The 19,241-nt window shown below is 36.5% G+C and overlaps 1 protein-coding gene across 1 annotated transcript in view; it reads left to right on the forward strand.

The window, feature by feature from the left end:
• The window catches only part of NBAS (NBAS subunit of NRZ tethering complex), a 162,541-nt gene that overhangs the window by 66,605 nt on the left and 76,695 nt on the right, over window positions 1–19,241 (forward strand). The window contains exons 34-40 of the mRNA XM_063424697.1: window positions 776–933; window positions 2,326–2,424; window positions 9,196–9,360; window positions 9,943–10,056; window positions 10,299–10,422; window positions 15,379–15,455; window positions 15,994–16,131. Coding sequence (XP_063280767.1) covers window positions 776–933; window positions 2,326–2,424; window positions 9,196–9,360; window positions 9,943–10,056; window positions 10,299–10,422; window positions 15,379–15,455; window positions 15,994–16,131 — 875 coding nt within the window. The remainder of the gene's footprint in view (window positions 1–775; window positions 934–2,325; window positions 2,425–9,195; window positions 9,361–9,942; window positions 10,057–10,298; window positions 10,423–15,378; window positions 15,456–15,993; window positions 16,132–19,241) is intronic.

The raw sequence follows: 19,241 nt of genomic DNA on the forward strand, positions 1-19,241 counted from the left end.
ATCTCATTAGTGAAAGTGCATTGACACTGAATAAAGACGCATAAATAGAGACACATAAAGCAAATACTGCGTGGAATAAGTGTGTACTGAACTACTGGATGTGTTACCTCAGGGAGCTTTTCTGTATCCCTCTGGGAACCAGAATTTTTACTTGTTTCTACACTGTAGCCTTCTCAGACAGGTAAAACCATGTGACTGCAGCGAGCAAGAAAGTGCAGGTCTTCTAGAAGTCTGCCTTCCTGTCAGAACTCTAAAGATACTTATATATTTATGCTATTTATATAATTTGTGTATGTGACAGTATGAGTGGAGGTGAATGAAGTACATGTGTCAAGATACTAAGGAAGTTGGGATTTTTGTTTCTTTGGGTCTTTTTTTCTGCTTTGGGAACGAGGGGAAAAATTTCAAGATTTGTTGAGATTTTTTTAATATAGCAAATTATATATTTTGTACTTTGTTTTTTACAGTCACTCCAGTAAGTTGTTCAGTATCATGCTCTGAAATATATGTTTTTCTTATGGTGATATGCAAAAATATAGGATGTAAGCTTACAGTTGACTATTTTATTGTTATCTACAATATGATAAAAATTAGTCTTTTAGGTATTTGATCAGTCTAAAGTTGAGCTACATCTCTGTTTTATGGAACCTTTATGGTTCCTTTTTCAGGGGATGTTAAGCCTTGACACAAATACCACATCTGTCTCATCCAGTAAGAATTGGGCAGCATCCTCCTTTCACTTGTGATAGTAAGTGTGTTTTGTGTTCCTTTGCAGGTTACTCTAAAAGCTGGGAAGTGTGCAGTCAGCTTGGGCAGTCAGAAGGCTTCCAGGACCTGGGCATGCGCCAGGAGCTGATGGCCTTTGCTCTGACACACTGTCCCCCCAGTGCCATAGAGACACTGCTGGCAGTGAGCAGCTCACTGCAAACCCAGGTACCTGCTGCTGGAGCTTCATTCATCAAAGTTCATTGCCTCCCAAAGTAAAGGGGACTTGGGCTCTTTTTCAAGTTTGTTCCCTTAAGTTATACCTTCCAGTATATTTATATTTGTTCTGCTTCATTCTTCTACTTTCATTGTTGTATTTCAGCAAATGAGGTCTCTTTCTAAGCAGTTTTGTTTCTCAAGCAGAAACAAAATCAGTGTGTTCTCTCTCTTTTACTTTCTTCAAAATGTCTCTAAAGATAATTTCTTTAAATTATCTTTTAATTTCTTGATTGATTGCCTGATTTAAACATTTTGTTTGCAAATGCAGTTGATGAAATTTTAAAATATTTTCCAGGTATTTATAATTTGTAATGCAACTTCATTAAATGCCCACATAAATGTCTGTTAAGGGTTTATTCTATGATTTTTATGATCTTTACCCAATATGCAAAGAAATTATTTTCTCACAGATTTCAGTGATGTAATGGTTTTAACAACTAGAGTAGACTTGGTGTCTGAGCAATCTTTGTTAACTCTGCAATGACTGACTTGATAGAATCACATCTTACATGTTGAGCTGATCACAGTATATATGTGAGAACACATAATTATGGCATTTAAATACAACTTATGTCAAGGTGACATAGCAAAAGTTTTATTTGAAACTGAAGGGCAGTAATTTAGGTTGTCAAAATGTTAAATTTCTGTTCACTGTAATTGGGGCTTGGCCTACATACTATGACTTGTTTGAGTTCATAATTGTCTTACTTGTCTAAGAGTTCACAATGTTCTTAGATTTATAACTGTACAATAGAAACATCTTAGAGGTCTTTGGACGCAGAATGTAAGGATGGGGGAGAAGGGAGTCGTAGCTGCAGCACATGTGCAGCGTGATTAAAGCAGCTGCAAGTGTGTTTTCCTTTAAAAAAGCCTTTTCCTTTAAAATGCCTGAGCAGCAGTGTCTGTGGGAATGCAGGCAACGTGTGAAGCTGGAGGTTCTGTGCACAACTTCTGCTCACCAAGCCTCTGGCCTGTGGAACTCTTCTCTATCTGGAGTTGCTCAATGCCTCAGAGTCTCAGTTCAGATCATGGATGTTCTCATGACATTTCTTTGCCCTACGTTGTAGAGCATGGTACATAAAATTTAAAAAGAAAAATCCTTAGATTGTGGGAAAAATATTGCACAAAATTTACAGAGAAGGGAAAGTAATTTTATCTATTGACTGCAACAGTGAGAGGATGTCAGAGATGCTGTGTTTTCTTCTTTGCATCTTCTCCTGCACTCTTTTCTATAATGGAAACCTTGACATCCCAGTTTCTTGGGTTTCCTGTGAAATCAGTCATTATTCTTTCATTGGCTTATTTGACTGGCAAAAGATAATATTTATTTCATGTTTATAGATTCTTTATCAGGCTGTGAATTACCAGTTCCTTCCGTCTGAAGGAGGTGAGAATTCCAATATCTCTGGGCCTTCTTCGTTGATCAGTAAGGATACAGAGGTACGTTTTAATGTGAATTTTAAAGTAATAATGACTTTGTTCTACATTACTCTGAAGAACTGAATTTGAGTTTTTAGCAACATCTGTCTGCCTACTAGATAAAATGAGCAACATTAACATATACTACTTTCTGTTGTTAGATTAGGTTCAAGGTTTTGCTTATGTATTTATACTCTGTTCTGATTTTTAGTTGGTTCTTCCTACATGGTCTTGGCACCATTGAAAAAAATTACAAACCCAGAGACAGGAAAAGTGCAACAAAACTTACATTAAGATAAAGATTTATATATTTTTTAAAATCTGTCCCAGTTGCAAAACAAAATATTTTGAACCTGAAATACATATTTAACCAAAAAATGTTTTGAATTAAACTTATTTTTCCCCTTAGTCTGTGCATCATGAAGTTTATGACTTTTTATTTTATGATGTTCATGTATTGCACATGAAATTAGTTTTATTTGTAAGATCAGAAGGAACATTGAGTGTTCCACAGGCAGGACAACAGGAAACAAGTCGTCTATTATTCTTTCTGCTTTTATGTCTACTATTTTATGTCTGTATATGCACAATTGCAAGTATTTTTCTCTCTTTCAAGAAGATGTAATTATTTACCTATTTATGAAAACAGGAATGTTTTTCACACTCTTTGAAGTGGAAAATTCTATTTTTAGTTTATTCTTTTCCCAGTTTTTTTGTTTAATTAAATAGGTGAGTGATAAATCTAGGGCTGTGGAGAGGGGGTCAAACTTTAAAGAAATACAGGAAAGAAGAGATTAAAAGGGAGTTGTGAAAGAGGGAAGGAAAGAAAGTTTCATGTTGCATAGTATGGCTTTTTGAGAAACTATGTGTGTTCCAGCCTCCTTGGAGAATATGTCCATATTTTGTGTATGGTTTTTATGTATGTACATGTGTATAAATGTATATGTGCATGTATATGTATCACCGCGAGGCCTAACCAGAAATGAGACTGGGAAGACAGATCTAGGTGCAACAGAGCATGCAGGGCAGAAGACAAAGTTTATTTACAAAAACCCACTTTTATACATTTCCTATGAGGCCTGTGGATTGGAGGATGGAATTCCCACCTCCCCACCACATTGGTCAAGGGGACTGTCACACAGTCTTGTTTGTCCCAGCATGGAATGTAAAAACAATGGCTATGTTTGTGGAACATAGCTGGTGTTCACATTAAAAGAGCTTGAGAAGGTACAGACTTCTCCTTTAATATGAACGCTCAGGCAGCTGGGAAAAAACCTCATGGCAACATATATGTATGTACACATGTGTATATGTAGATGTACGTGTATGTATTTGCATATATATAAAATAAATGGCAGGAAGGTAAAACAGTACTGTAAACAGTATTCAGAGGCAGAGCACCAAACATTTTGTGTCTGGCAGAATCATCAGTATGAAGAACAGGTCTGTTTCACTGGCACAAATGCTTTTTATTTTCTGGAAATCGGTGGTTGCATCTCTCTGAGAGGGTGGTTATTAAGTAGATGTTAATAAAATTGATATGGGTGTGGATGCACATGTTTACAGTATTTTAATGTCTATAAAAATTTGTCATGCATCACCTTTCATGTGCTGTAGTACTATATTGTGGCAGAACAATTAGACATGCATATAAATGATTCAGAAATTTATTCAAAGGTTTATCAGAGTTGAGTAAACTCACTAATTAACTTCCCTATCATTTCAGTTTGCATATTGGAAGCAATTTTCATTATGCTGGAGAATTGACTTCCAAAAATTTCTCCAATAAAGCTTTCATTCCACCCCACCCCCTCACCCCGTTAGCTGTGGTTGATTGTCTCTTCAGAATTGGAAGCAGTAGACAATTGACCTGGCAAGTTTGTATCTTGCTGCATTGAGGTGTATTTTCTTTTTGTTTCATATGGCTCCTTGGCATGTCATGTTTCAGACTGTTACACTAGGAAATGAAGTTCTGTATATTTGCTAATTCTTTCATTTTGTTCTCTCCCAGTTGACTTAATAGGGATTTATAGCTTTTTTCATTTCTTGGAATGACACTGTGGGAAACATAGCCAAAAATTTACTCACTGTATAACTTCCTTTGTTATAGACATCTGCAGTGTTAGAAAAGCAATATATTCAATAACTCAGCTTCTCTGACTTCACTGAATCCCATGACTGCAGTCCCTGTAGTTACACTTCATCTGATTCCATGTGCTTCACCTTCATTGTCTTGCACTGAATATTAGTTTCTTTAAAGAAAGAAGAAAAAGAAAAAAAAAAAACTGGAAGATTTTTCTCTCTTTTCTTGTGCTCCTTTCATTTATATGTATATCCTGATTAACTTACAGAATCCTTATTTCAGGGAATGGACAAATATTGTTCTTTCTCACAGATACCTTTTCAAAGTGGTGCTCTAAGTGTAAGTTTTCTTGCCTTGACTTGATTAAGGTCTGGCATACATGTGTTTGGGCATCCCTTTTTCTATTGCATTCAAAATACCTATCTATAAGTATATCAGTTTGGCTTTTTAACCCTTTAGTGACCTTTTTCTATCCCTCTTACTTTTCTCTAGCATTGAATTATTAGTCCCCACTACCATTTATTCCTTTGTGTCACACATCATCACCAGCTGGTCATACTTTTTCATCACCTTTTTCTTGGTGAACTCTTCCCTAGAAAATTCTAATATAATTTCATTTTTTTTTCAATTTTTCCTCCAAACATTTTCCCCTAAAACTTGTAGAAATCTTGATAGGAGCTGGCTATATATATATATATATATACACATAGACTGGTAGAAATGGTTCATTTAATGTTGCTGTCATGTTGACTTCAGCATAACTTTTTGGTGGTCCTACTCTTAAAGAAATTCATGAATGCTATGATGAAGATGCATGTCATTATCCTGTAGAAGCTAAAGCATTTGCACAGGCTGTGTGTCAGCTTGTCCCTGGTGTTTGAACTCATGGAATCAATTTGAGAAGTTACCTTTTGGTAGCCATGATGATTCCAATGTACCAGATTGTTTTTAACCAAAATATTACCAAAAGTTTCACCAATGGTCATCCTTTTTACTTGTGTGTGTTACAAATGCCTACACAACTAATCTTGTGTTTCTCAACCAAAATATCTTGGTGAGAAGATTAAGCTCTTGATTAATGAAAAACCTTTCAGAATATTAATGGTAAAATTATTAAATTCAAATGAAATGCTTAGTCATGAGATGCTGTGTTGTGTATAAGCACAAAACAGTATTAATCAGTTGCCTTGTAAGTGAGCTCTGACTTTGTTAAATCTGCATAATACTTAAAATATGTTTACATCTGTTATAAATCATTATTTTTTACATATCTGAATATGAAAGCATAATTACTGTAAAGTGGCACATCAACCCAAGAGAAATTAGGTTTAAAGTTTTTCTGAAAACGAGCTCTTGATAGAAAAGCAGATGTATTTTCTAAAGGAGAATGTGTTCAAATTATAAGAATGATTTTCCTTCAGGCTTCTTAAAGAAAAGAAAATCTCTGATTAACAGAGCATCAGTATATTTGCTTTTCCAGTTTTCCCAAGCACTGTATCTGGGAAAAGACAGGATCTCTTAGAATATTTCTTTACGTTCATTTGGTAGGTCACACATTTTTATCACGGCTGGTTAGAAATTATTGGAGAATCATAATCAGTTATCCTCTTGTCCTTCAGCTGCTGCCCTAAAATGCCTATTCCTCTGTCAGATCTTGCAGGTGTTAAGCAGCTGTCTTCATTACTGCTGTGTATCTCAGGCAGTCTTCAAAGCCTTGTTTCAGCAGCTGAATCAAATGCATTGTGTCTGCTTAAAGCTGGGTTACTTGTTTCCAGTGATGTTATCACCCTAATAAGAGCCTGGACCTTCAGTGACTCCTGAATATTAGTGTTGTCATCTTGAGCTGAATCTTTCCCATAGTCTCTCATTTAGGCTCTGGTTTATCATTGCAGCACTGGAGTTTTCACTTTGACTGGTTCACAGCTGTAACAGACATTGAAAAAAGAATTAAAAATCCCCAATATGAAACCCTCCAAGGTACAACCCCCCCCCCCCACGTACATTCTACATGAACACTTATGTAAAATAGACTATTTTAAATTCCTGTTTGGCAGTGGAAGTACCAAAAAGGGAAAAGGAAGACCTAATCTGTTTTTAAAAAGACTCTGTTCTACCTCATTTCATTTCCTTCACAGTCTTGACATGTTTTTGACATTCTTAACACATGAAGTGTATGCAGTGTGTGGCTTTTGAATGTTTTAAGCCTTACACTTAGACTAATTGTCATTAAAGACCAAAACCAATCTTAAAACCTGTGCTATTTTTCTAATTTATGACTCTCTCTTGTGCGGCGTGTCTCAAAAACAGTTGGCCTTGTTATTTGTCCTCCCATTAGACTGTTTGGAATTATATAAGTGTATGTAGGAACAAAGGTGTATGTATATAAACATATGCTGTATATTTTTTTTATTTATATATAAATATTTTAGCTGTTATTTTAGAGTAACTTGATAATTCAGAATTTGTTGGTTGTATTTTTTTATACCATTTAGATTCAACAGATTTTCAATCTGCTGATTTGGCTGCTATTTACTAAGTTGTTGTTGCTGTTATTTTTTTGAATTTAATCAGAAGTGCTTACTTTAGTACTTCCTGACATAAAGGATGTCAGGAAGAATTAATAGAAGAAAATAATTTCCCCACACCTCTTAGAACTCCCAAAATATAGCTTCTCCCTAAAGATACAATTAAATGATACAATTAAAGTTGCTTTCTTGAGATCTCCAACCTTATTTAAGAAATAACTTCTTTTGTGAGAGATTGACTTGGGAAAGCAAAAAGTTGTAACCTGGAAGTGTTGTTGCTCCAAGTACAGAGTAAAATGGCTTCTCAGAAAACAGAATTTCTATTTGTGCTGAAAAAACTGTAATTACTTGTAAGAGTTGAAATTCTTTTTAAACAAAAATCAGTAGAGTTTATCTGATAGCAGTAGTGCCATAAGCATTCACACCTGCCTACAGGTTAGCTCATTAGTTTTCACACTGCTGAAGGAGATTGATTTAAAGAAAAGTGTTTTGCTCAGAAGCAGTTGACAACTGGGGTGGGATTTGTTTTTTCTTGTTCTGGTTTGGTTTGGTTTAGTTTTGGTTTGTTTTTCGTCCATGAAAAGTCAATTAGATGTCTTGCAGCATCTACTTGAAAATGGTGGCAGGTAGGAATTAATATTCTCTGTGTAACATTTAAAATAAATTACAAAAAGTTATCCTAGTAAGTACTTAAAGTGGTTTATTTAAAAAACACATGAACAAGAAATTCCCCACCCAAGCCACCAGACCTAGGATTTTCATTTAGTTTTAATTTTTCAGAGCAGCAAAAATTCTGACAGGTTATACTTGGCCTGCACTTTCTACATTTGGTGAAGCAAGAGCCAAAATTCCCAGTTCAGCCAATTGGTTCATTAGTGGTGCATCTGTGAAATGCACAATATGATTTCAGGAAAGATTAAAACAAATGCTGAAGGACTTAGGATAAACCTGCTACTTCAATGGCCAGCTTGAGTCAGTAATTTACTGTCCATTATAGTAAAAACTACTAAAAATAAGGTTTTCTACATTAAAGTCTACCTTATTGAAGCTGATATGTTTTTCCTCTGAGGCTACAGTGGGATGTATTTCTCTTCAGCATAACATGGCATCCTTTGGCTCTCATGTTTGAAATTTTGTCATGAATTAGTAAGTTGTTGACTAATACTTCCCGTGCAGTTACACAGGTAGAATTTTCTATTTCAATATACTTCAGTGTATGTAGAAATTAATAGTAGAGTCATTAGGGATAAACATATGGCTGTTGAAGTTTGCTATATGGAGGAAAATACTTGTTTTTTGCAAAAACAGTGTGTTTACCTCAGTACGCTAATTATATGTTTATGACTAACGTGCACGCATTGTAAAGCATGCAGTTAACACAAACCTTTGAGAACTGGAATAGCACAGATCAACACAGACAACCTGGATGTTCTGGGTATTATTTAAATACTTTACATGAGGAAGAGCTTTTATAGACAGCCCCATGTGGAACATGTATCTACTTTTAAGAATGGAATTTTGTGTGAGCTCATACCTTCAAGAGAAGGTATATGTGCACGTATAGCTGAAGCAGTTTTTGACTGAGAAAAGGTTGGGGTTCTTGTAGTCTTTTCGGCTGGCTGTTTCAGTATTTTGTGTGCCAGCTGCAGAATTTTAAAGCTTGATGATACTTGATCACTTGGTCTAGAGATGTACATTTACATCTCTACCATTTCCCCTATTGGGAATTCTACTTAATTGGTGCTACCTATGTAAAAATACAAGATTGTCTGTAGTATCAACTTTCTTGAATTATTGAAGATTAACTTTAGTATACTCGATCCTCACATTTGTAGAGAGGTGATTATTTTAGTGGAAAGATTCAACATTCATTTAGTGGAAAGATTCAACATTCATTCATTATCATTATAAACTTTGGAATTAAAACCAGTGGAAACAAGAGATGATAACTGAGTAAGCAACCAAATGTTCTGCTGATCACACCGCTTACTCCACAGTGAAACTCCTAAATCACTTTTAGTGTGTCTTTTGTTTAATTTTGGCAGCTGCTGCCTGAATTAATGATCATTCAAATGTGTTATTAATATAGTGTGCCTGAACTCTAATGCATTTGTTTGGCTTTAGGTCATTAACCTAATTGTAGCAGGAGTCTAACCCTTGTGTTGTGTGTTGGATGTGTCACAGGGTGAAACCGTCTCCTCTGGCCAGTCCGCCGATTTGTTGTACTGGACGACATCCAAAACCCTGAAGGTGTTGTCCAACACAACTCTGACTACCAAGGCCATGCTGCACGCTGTCAGTGATGGGCAGTGGTGGAGGAGATCATTAACTTACCTGCGGCCATTGCATGTAAGGGATTGCTGATGTGCTCCAGATGTTTGCACATTCGTGACATGTTAGTATAAAAACTCAGATCCTTTGTAGGACGTGATTAACTGAAGACCTCAAATCGATAAATGAACTGCAGACCTCACGGGGCTGTTTGCAAGGAAATCCCAATGAAGGAAGGGGTCTAAAGCTGTTTTCTAGTCTGTTTTCTCCTGGTTTTTTAGCATAGTATAAGAAGACCTAATTGAAATTTGGCTGAACTTCAAACCATTGGGGAACTAAGCACAGTAAAGCCCACTCTTTAAATACTGTCATCTTGTATTCAAAGCTGTTCCTTTTCTCTCTTTTCTACTTCCTGTATTTCAGTGAATTTTCTATGTTTGTGATACTGTTTTTTCTGATACTACTTTTGAACATGATTCTCTTTCCTTTTTTAAGAATACTGGACTTCATTCAGAACTGGTTTATGTAAGATGACTCCTTCCTTGCTCCCCACTGAATTCAATGATCTTTTCATTTACAGTTGTTTCCCTTCTGCACAATGTTTACAGAATTTTTATGAGCTTTTTTACAACTGAGCTCAACTATACTTATTTTTCCCAGGGCCAAGAATTTGGAGATGTATTAAAAAGTGGGCCTGGAGAAAATGCAACTGTGGAAAAACAAGGCTGTCATCCGTTTTATGAATCTCTAATTGATGATCCATATATTGCAGAAGTAAGTTACAGTTACAGAACTCTGCAGAGAGAACTCTTTTTTGCAATCTTATAATCAAGTGAAAATACAGAGGTTTTGATTATATGTGGGACTTGAAATTCTGTGCCATAGTAGGAAAAAATCCAGAATTAAACAAAGGAAAGCAAATGGAGGAACTGAGGTAGGCAATTGCATGGGATGCAAGTGATCCAAATAAAAGTGCAGGTGTGCAGTGCATATGTCATTTGTCTTTTTACTTCCAGTCTGAAGTCAGCTATGGAACATACCAGAACAATTCTTTGGAAAGCTTTGCTGAAGTGTTGCTGAGAACAGGGAAACTCACAGAAACAAAGAGTGAAGGAAAAGACCTACTTCCAACTACAGAAGGTATGGACATTTTGTATATATTCACTCCGTACATAGTAAATACAGAAGTATCTGTGGGTGGGTTTAAGTGTGGAGAATTGTACAGAACAATCTGAAGTATTGTCTGAATGTTTTGCATGAATTGTGATCAGGTTCAACAGCTCTTGTTGGTAAGAAGTCTTGTTAGAAGTAGCTGCAGTTTTGACATGAAATTGGTGATTTTAAGAGGAGTTGCTCAGCAAAGACTACAAAAATGAAAGTCATCTTTAAATAAGCAGAAAGTGTTATTTGGGGGTTGGCAACAAAGGAGGAATTGTTGAAGGTTTCCTGAATTTTACTGTGTACAGGTAATAGGAATTTGCAAGCCAGTGTGAGTTATTTCTCTGTATGCCTGCATATTTAATTGATCAGATTCTGTGCTACTGTGTATCCAGATTTCAGTATTACATGTTCATTGTAGTGTTTTATTTGCCAATTACTGCTTAACTACAGCTTCTGGAATCATCAGCATTTTCTGCCTTCTTCTGAAATGTCTACACATTATAGTTTATATTTAATAATTTCCTAACTGGAACAGTGACACATTTTAAGGAAAAGCAACAACAAAAAACCACCTGTGGTTGTTTATCTTTACTTTTGATGTCTCCTGCTGCTTTGAGAAATTAACTGTTAAAATATTTACATACTTTTAGTGTCTTTTGAAAGAAGATATATGTATTACATCTTTTGAAGGAAGATACATGTATTACTTGTGGTAAATTCTGTCATGAGAAATGAGTATATAAAATCACTTGCTATATGAGAAGTTTCAAGACAGGCTTTCTTCATTTACTCGAACTGTTTCATGAAAACCAGCATATTTGTCTTATAAGTATATGATTCAGTAGTTTGAAATGTGTGGTATTTGTACAGATAACCTGTGTAGTTCTAATATAACAACACTGTGAAGCAGAAAAGGTTAGCAACAGCGTGTATAAATTGAGTGTGTGCATGTTTTGTTCTTTACGTGCTCTCTTAATGCAAAAAATCCTTTAAAATCTGTACTTAAAATCTCATTTGTTGCATGCTGATGCCCATAGGCCTTCAGCTTTGATTCCTGTGTCTTAAAGGAGGGGAGGGTGCAAGGATTAAAAAGTATTTATTGCTTTCTTAGGGAAAATTATTTAATTGGCAGGTCTGTGGTAATAGTTCCAGCTTGAACTTGAGTAATTGGAACTGCTTGTTTACAATTCAGTGGCAGCTTTTGAGATGGAAATGTCAGTGTTGGGGACTTCTGCTTGAAGAAGAAAAGAGATTTTTAGATTCTAGCTTCAGTTTTTGAGCATCTGTCTCCTTCCTCTTAAGTGTGCAGTGTAATGTTTTTGCCATTTAATACTTCTCTTCCACCAGTTTTATTCTATAGTCGGTTTCACTTGAAGAGTCCCTCCAGCTGTGCTCTGAAACAGAGTTCTGTGTTTTTCTCTGGAAAAATGAGCTGTGTTTATTCTAGACTCATCAGTCCTGCTGTATATTACACCTTTTCATAGTCAGTAAACTGTTCCTAAACATAAGTGTAACATAGCATTCTGTAAATAATTGGATTAATAATTTGCTATTTGTGGTGTGTTTAGCCTTGAATTAATACTATTGGATCCCAGTCTTCCCCCTTCTTAAAGCTTTGCTTTGTCAATTCTCATGGAAGTCCTTATGATCGTGAGTCAACACATTCAGGAATGTGCAGCTTGAAAATGTGTACCTATGGATAGCACACTGCTGAAGTTGAAGAAATCACACAGATATGAATCCCACTTATTATTCAGCATTTTTATCATTTTCAGTCTTCCTGTACATTTTTTGGCAGGATTTTGCCATACAAAACTTGAATGCTAATATGAGGTGTCAGCTACTGCACTGGTCTAGTAACTGCAAGCGTAGCAGATTTCAGTTGATTTTGCTGACATGTTTGAATCCCAGCTGTTTGCTTCTAGCTGTCTTCTAGGACAGCTACAGCAGCAGGTTTCAACTCCATCAAAAGAACTGAAGAACCTGGAGGGAGATGCAGTTTAGCAAAGAAATCTTCGTTGTACTTGGCACTTTGTCTTGGGAAAGATTGGAGAAGGCATCAAACTGTTTACTGTGACAGTGACGTGCAGTGTGAGAGACTGGCTAAACACTTTGCCCGCAGACAGTGTGCATCATTTCGAATTATAGAGTGGTTTGGGTTGGAACAAACCTTAAAAATCATCTTGTTTCAACCCCCTGCCATGGGCAGGGATGCCTTCCACTAGACCAGGTTATTCAGAGCCCTATCCAGTCTGGCCTTGAAAACCTCTGTAATAAAACTCAGTATATTTTGCTGCTTTTGTGGATTTGGTATTGTTACAAGCCTTGGACCTTGCCCTTTCTTGTCCTTGCTATCTGGATGTAGGTGGTAAACTGAGTAATTCCAAGTGAAATGGTAACCTTTGTCTCCCTGGGTCCCGTAGAGCAGTCCTTCCTCAGCTGTGGGCTGAGAGTGCAGCCAGACTTGGTGTCACTGAGGCCGTGTTGTGCATCTGTGTTTAATTGGAGTTTTCTTTCTCCATAAGCCTTAGGGATTGATCAGGAGGTTGAAGATAAAATTTTAAATGATGGCTGTATATCCTTGTAACCAGAATAGTCTCTAAAGTCAGAGTAAACCCAAGACAGTCAATCATACCTGTTAATCCTCAGGAATTTTAGAGCAAATAATACCTTAATGTTCCCATTTAGTAGTTACATTTAGTGATTTAGTAGTTACTTATAGATATGGCTCTTTAACTGCAGTATATACTTCTAAGTTTATTTAGATTTTATCATGGGCTAAATGAACATTTGAAGACTCAAAGCAGTTTCTGCATTTTTTTCAGAAGAAAATCCATGGAAAGTGAGTTGAAGCTTTATAGGTATTGAGAAATTCTAGTTTTCACAAACCATTTTTTCAATAGTTAGTCTATCAAACAGGCTTGTGCCATAAAGACCTGCACAGTAATTGAAAATATTTGTAAATCTAAACAGTTCTGTGTTTTCCTGAGAAAGCTGTGTTTGTGGGGCAGCAGGGGGACAGCGGCATTGGCATTTTGCTTCTCACTGCCTGCCCTCCCTGGTTTGCCAACCCTGTAATGTCTAACTGCTTTGGCAAATTCCAGATTTGGCAGTGGTCTGAAATGACATGAAGTTCCTGTAAATTTTGTGAAAATAGATAACAGAACAGAATGGCATCCTGCTAATACCTGCAGCCTGTGATTTGAACTCAGCCCTGTTAGACTGCAGAGGATTCTTGTAGGGCTTCACTGGGAGATGGAAAGCTGTATGAAATAATTTGTGTATATATGTATTTGTGTGTATGTAAAGTGGACATCTGACTATGGATACATGAAACCTATCATAAACACATTAGCATGCAGAAAATTTATTGACTCAGTACAGAAGAATTTTTTTTTTCTCAGAAGGTGTGACAGTAGAGGCAGTTCTTCCTTCTTGTGTACATTCTGGCAGACGGGATGCCTTTGTGTCACGCTTTATGCAAGAGTGTGAGGAAAATCATGTTGTTTTCTAGCCCTGCACTGGTGCTGTGTTCTTTGGAATTATTGCTAATATAATAGTTGAAGATCAGTTTTTGCAACTGTGTCGGTTGTTGTGTTGGGGATATTAAGCTGGAAGACAGCCCCTAATTTACTGTGTATTCAAGAGGTTTTACTAACGTTAATTCTCTGGAGAAAGGAAAAAGAGAACGGAGTTGAAACTCTTCCTTCCCTCCTCCCTTTCTTTTTTCTGTTTAACAGGAGGTGGCTGTAAGAATACATAAAGTAACTGCTTGTGCTCAGAGGAGGAACCAGCAATTTTCATCAAGATTTTAATATTAGATATTTCTGGAGTTCTTACTATCTTTGCTTGGACAGCGTACAGGCTATTTGGAGTGTAGCAGAAACAATCTGTCAGCAGCAAGAAGCTGTCTGAAGCATAGTAAAAGCCATTTGAAGCAGAAAGGAGAGGTGCTGTTGGACAGGTTTATGTACCAGCCTCTGTGATGACTTGTCACACAGAAGTTTAGTGTGTGTATCTGGCTGAGGGCCAGCATGTAAATTCACGTCAGGCCGATGGCAAATTAATGATAATCTGAAAATTGTAATTGGTCATTCGAGCCTTTTATAAGTCATTCTTTGGAACAAAGAATTCACTGGGGGAGTATGTGTAAAGTAATTGGGTTTTTACCAGCATGCCCTGCAGAGGAGTTTTTGTAATGTGGGAATACAGGTGTTTGAGACTTCCTTGAAATAAACAAAAGAGCTATGTTGCTGGAAGATAGCTTCTTTCTTTGTAATAATGTTATTAACATCATAATGTAGGAAAAGTAGGTGATTTTTGTGTCAGTTTTACCAGAAGTATATGTGTTTATAATCAGGATACTTATCCTTTGATGAATTTATTTCAATTGCCATAGTACTGATACTTGTTTTCAGTATGTGGCAAAACATGGTTTTGGTGTTTCTTATGACAATTGCAATTTTTTGTTTTTATTTTTCATTAAGGCAGAAGTTTTTAAAATGGTTTGTTGTGTTTAGTAGTAAGAGAATTTGAGCTCAGGCTTGAAGAGAAGACATTTTTTTACCATTCCTCTTCTCGGTATCTTCAAGCCCTTACAACATTACATTATTTCCTTGATTTTACAAGCAAAATATTTACTTCTTGGAAATCAGTACAGGTGGCTTTGTTTAGCATCTGTTGCTGCACAGTCTCATTCTGCTTTGGTTAATATATCAAGAACTTTGCCTGGAAGTTAAGGTAAAACCGTGCTGCAGTTTAATTACATATTATCTCTTTCTTGATTGCACTGGTAAGTGTTTAATTAAGTATGTCTGGAGTGCTTCAAGCTAATGTCTAATAAAGTATAGTTGCCCTGAAACATTTCATTTGCTAGCTCTCAAGGCCAAGTGGGTCAGTAATCCATTCTTTGTGTCTGTTCCCTCTATGTTTCAGTTCTGCTACAGCTGGCAAGTGATGCTTTACCAAAGGATGCTGCCTTGTCTCTTGCCTATCTGCTTGCACTTCCACAGGTACGTGGATAGGGGCTTTGCATGTTTTTTGCCAGGAAAGGCTACTCTTAGCATTTCAGAATTCCATTAGAAAATTTCATTTCCTTCAGATTTTAAAATCTTAAGTATTTGAATTCATTTTAATACACATTCTTACAAATGGGCTGGTGCATGTTAGAGAAACAGAACAAATGCCATTGGACAGTCCGTTGAGCATGACTTGGGTGAAAAGACATATTTTCTTTCTTAGAACAGAAGTTGGGCCACCAGACTGACATTTCTAATGTAACTCAGAAATGTGGATAATAACCTTGTGGTATAGAAGCAGCATCAGTGTAGTTGGAAAAACATTTTTGGTTAGGTGTTTGTGTAAGGGGGAAAAATCCACTGTAATATAGAATTATCTTTATGTGTGGAGGTTACTGATTTACTTCTGTGCCAGAGAAACATAGTCAGAGCTATTTCTAAATGACAGCAAGTAGCTTTTTGGAAAGTTTGTACGCCTAATGTTGTATGCTTGCTAATTCTTTCATGTAGATTGATGCTCTCTTTCTTCTAGGTGGTAGATGCCAACAAATGCTTTGAGAAGCAATTACATTCTGCGTTATCTCTCCAGCTGGCAAGTTATTACTATAGCCTGCAGATCTATGCTCGTTTGGCACCATGTTTCAAGGACAAATGCCACCCTCTTTACAGGGTTAGTACTCTTTTCTTTTTAAAGCCACATTCATTAATGTTCAGCACAAAAACTCTTCTGAAAAGCCAGTACATGAGTTAAGCTTGTTAAGGAGCTGATCTGACTTACACTGTGAGCAGCTTGTTGGGTTACGCATAATTATTCTTCTACAGTGCTGTAAACAAACAAGTACTTCACAATTTGTGGAAGAGTTTTTGAAGCACATTATCAGGTGTCATTTTTAAGTAACAGCACTATCAGTCTTCAAAGTAGCTTATGAGCACTGAGCAGTAATGAGTATAGCCTATGCAATACTGTGTACAAGGCAATCTAGTACTTCCCAGGAAAAGTGAAGAGTCCATTTCAACAAGAACAGTGCTTTTCAGAAAGTTTCCATAGCCTTCCTTAGGGTGTGTTGAATTGTATTTTAGTTTACATATGGTGTTTTGAAAATTCATCCTCATTCATTAAGGATTTTTTTTTTTATTTCTTTTGACAAGTTTCTGGTTTTGGAGTGGCACTACTTTGCCCATTATTCTCCATTGCCAGTGGTTAAAGCAGTTTCATGGTGAAGTCCATCCTGAATGGAAGAGGTAACTTAGGAAAGTTTAATAAGGCATCAGTTGCCATTCCTACTGAGGTACCTGCATAAAACCTCTTCTTTGCTCCAAGAGAGCCTTTCTGAATTTATACCAGTTCTTTCCTCCTGTGCAGAAGCTCTCTGGACTGTTTTGGTTTCAGCTTGTCTCTCGGCTGTAGCTTAAAGAACACTTCTCGTCACAAGTTATCTGAAAATGAAGTAGTCACCACCATGGCATGACAGTGACTCCTGATTTACAGCAGAAAGCCTGTTTTGGTATTCATCCAATTCTGCAATTAAGAAACCTTTCATGTTCCTGCTGAGATGTTCATTTTACTGTCTTCTGCTTAGATGCTAAAGGAAAATGTAGCCTACAACTGTGGGGTTTGCAAAATAGGTTGGTTCTGAAGAATTAATTCATGTTTGTTAAAAAGCTTTCTTTGAGCCAGTAAATCTTCCTGCTGCAAGACAACTTTGATGAAAAAAAGGTTTTGTGGGTTTTTTTCTTACTTTAGCTTTTTAAACAGTCTTATTTTACAGGAAGAGCTGAGAAGTCTTTGGAAAACGTAAGTTATAAGAATGAGGACAGAGCTGTTAGATTGAACTATTTGTACTCCCATTGCCATTTAATAAGCAAAGTCTTGTCAATGGCACCATGCAGTTTATTTCTCAACTGTGATTTGATCTTTGGCCAATCTTTAATTCTGTCTTGGTAAAATGCTGTATGTGACTGTGATAAATACTGGATTCTAAGTTGTTTGCTAGAAAGAGTAGGGTCTATGTTTAAGCTACTCTAAAACAATAGCTTTTGAAAAAAATTGTATAAGAAGATTGAGTGAAGAGACACCAAGAAACTAGGAAAAAAACCCCACCAAAACTGTCCTGGATGCCAGTAAGAAAACAACATAGGCAAATACTAATTTGTAATTCATTGTTACTAATTCCAAGAGAAGAGAAGGAGATTCCGAGATTAAGAGAAGGAATGTCACTGAAGTAGGAAAGAAGAAATAGAAACAGGTACTTTTGACCAAAATAAACTTGTTCTTTCTCAAAAACCCGAACCAAAAACCCTAAATGCTAGACTTAAATACCCAGTTTATACTGTGAAACAGACATTTGTTTAAATTCCCATCTTAGATGCTGGTAGTAAAGAATGGCTCCACCTGCAAGTTGGTTTCATCAACGCCATTCTAGTTTCTGTCCATTGGAATAGATCTAGCCATGAGTTTGGAGTGGGTTTTTTTTGTATTTCTTAAGAGTTTTAGGAGGAAAAGAAAACTGTTTTCCAGCTTTTATGAACATGTTACACTCAACTGGAGATGTCATTCTGTGGTAGATTGATGGCTAGATTCCGACTCTTGGCACTGGTGGCTTGCATCACCTTTATCTTGTGGCTGTTTGTGAAAGCAGAAGTGCATCCCTAGGTCCTTTACCTGCCTCTAAGCTGCATCTTATTCTTAGAAGGTATCTGAGTGCATTTTTGTGGGTGAAGTTGTACAGCCAATCCTTGTTTTCCCCCATTCTCACTCTTTACATGGTCAGTAATGATGTCAATCTGGCACTTCAGCTACATGCTCAAAGGTGAATTGTCAAGATCATAGAGCATTTATTTCTGCCTACTAACATCTGAGTCACAGTAGCTGTGATTTTTCTAGTCCAATAAATCAAGTATACTGTTGGAAAACTATCTGAATTTAAAGGAAACTATATAGAAGCATGGAAAAATCTACATATCCTGTGTTTCTCATTTAAAAATGACATTGTTTGAAAAGAGTTCACAAGGATGTCTGGCAGAACAGGAGAAATGTTGGTAGAAAGGAAATGACAGCATAATGTTGCAAGGAGAATGGGGAATGGGTGAACTACTCTTCCATTGCCTAGTACAGAGCTTCAAGATTTGCTAGTTAGTCAGGAAAGATATTTTGAAGGAATGATTGGGTCTGTTGCATGAAGACTTGTCTTTTTTTATTTATTATGATGTGAAATACTGACAGCTAATATCTGTGCATCAAACCAGAATCATAAATTGTCAGAAATTCTCACTATCAATTTTGTACTGTTGATGCCCAAAAGGAAATCATCTTGATAATTTCAGTTTCTGGTGAAGTTATTCTTTTGCTTTAAGGACAAACAAAGGGATTTGACTGTAAAGTATTGCTTTAATTTTGTGACCAAAACAATTTCAAATTTTAGTTGTTATGATAACATAACAATAACAGTCACAGTTGAGGGCATCTGAGCTATATTACTTTCTTGTCCTGAGGAATATGTTAAAGGAGCTCTCCAACCTAAAAAACCTGCAGATAAAGGTCAGAAGAATAGAACAAAATTTCCAGAAATGGACTGTGTATGGAATGTACTGGTATAACAAGACTAATTACCCTTTGAAGACCTTTATTTTTTTTTTGGTTTAGGTCTGTAACAGGATGGGATTGACTTTTCATTTCAGCCCCTGTGGTGCTGTGGTTTTGCATTTGTGGCTAGAAGGGTTGGTAACGTGCCTGTGTTGGCTGTTGCTGAACCTTGCTTGCTCAGCATCAAGGCCGTTGCC

This window comes from Prinia subflava, chromosome 2 (genome assembly GCF_021018805.1).
Source record: "Prinia subflava isolate CZ2003 ecotype Zambia chromosome 2, Cam_Psub_1.2, whole genome shotgun sequence".
NCBI lineage: Eukaryota > Metazoa > Chordata > Aves > Passeriformes > Cisticolidae > Prinia > Prinia subflava.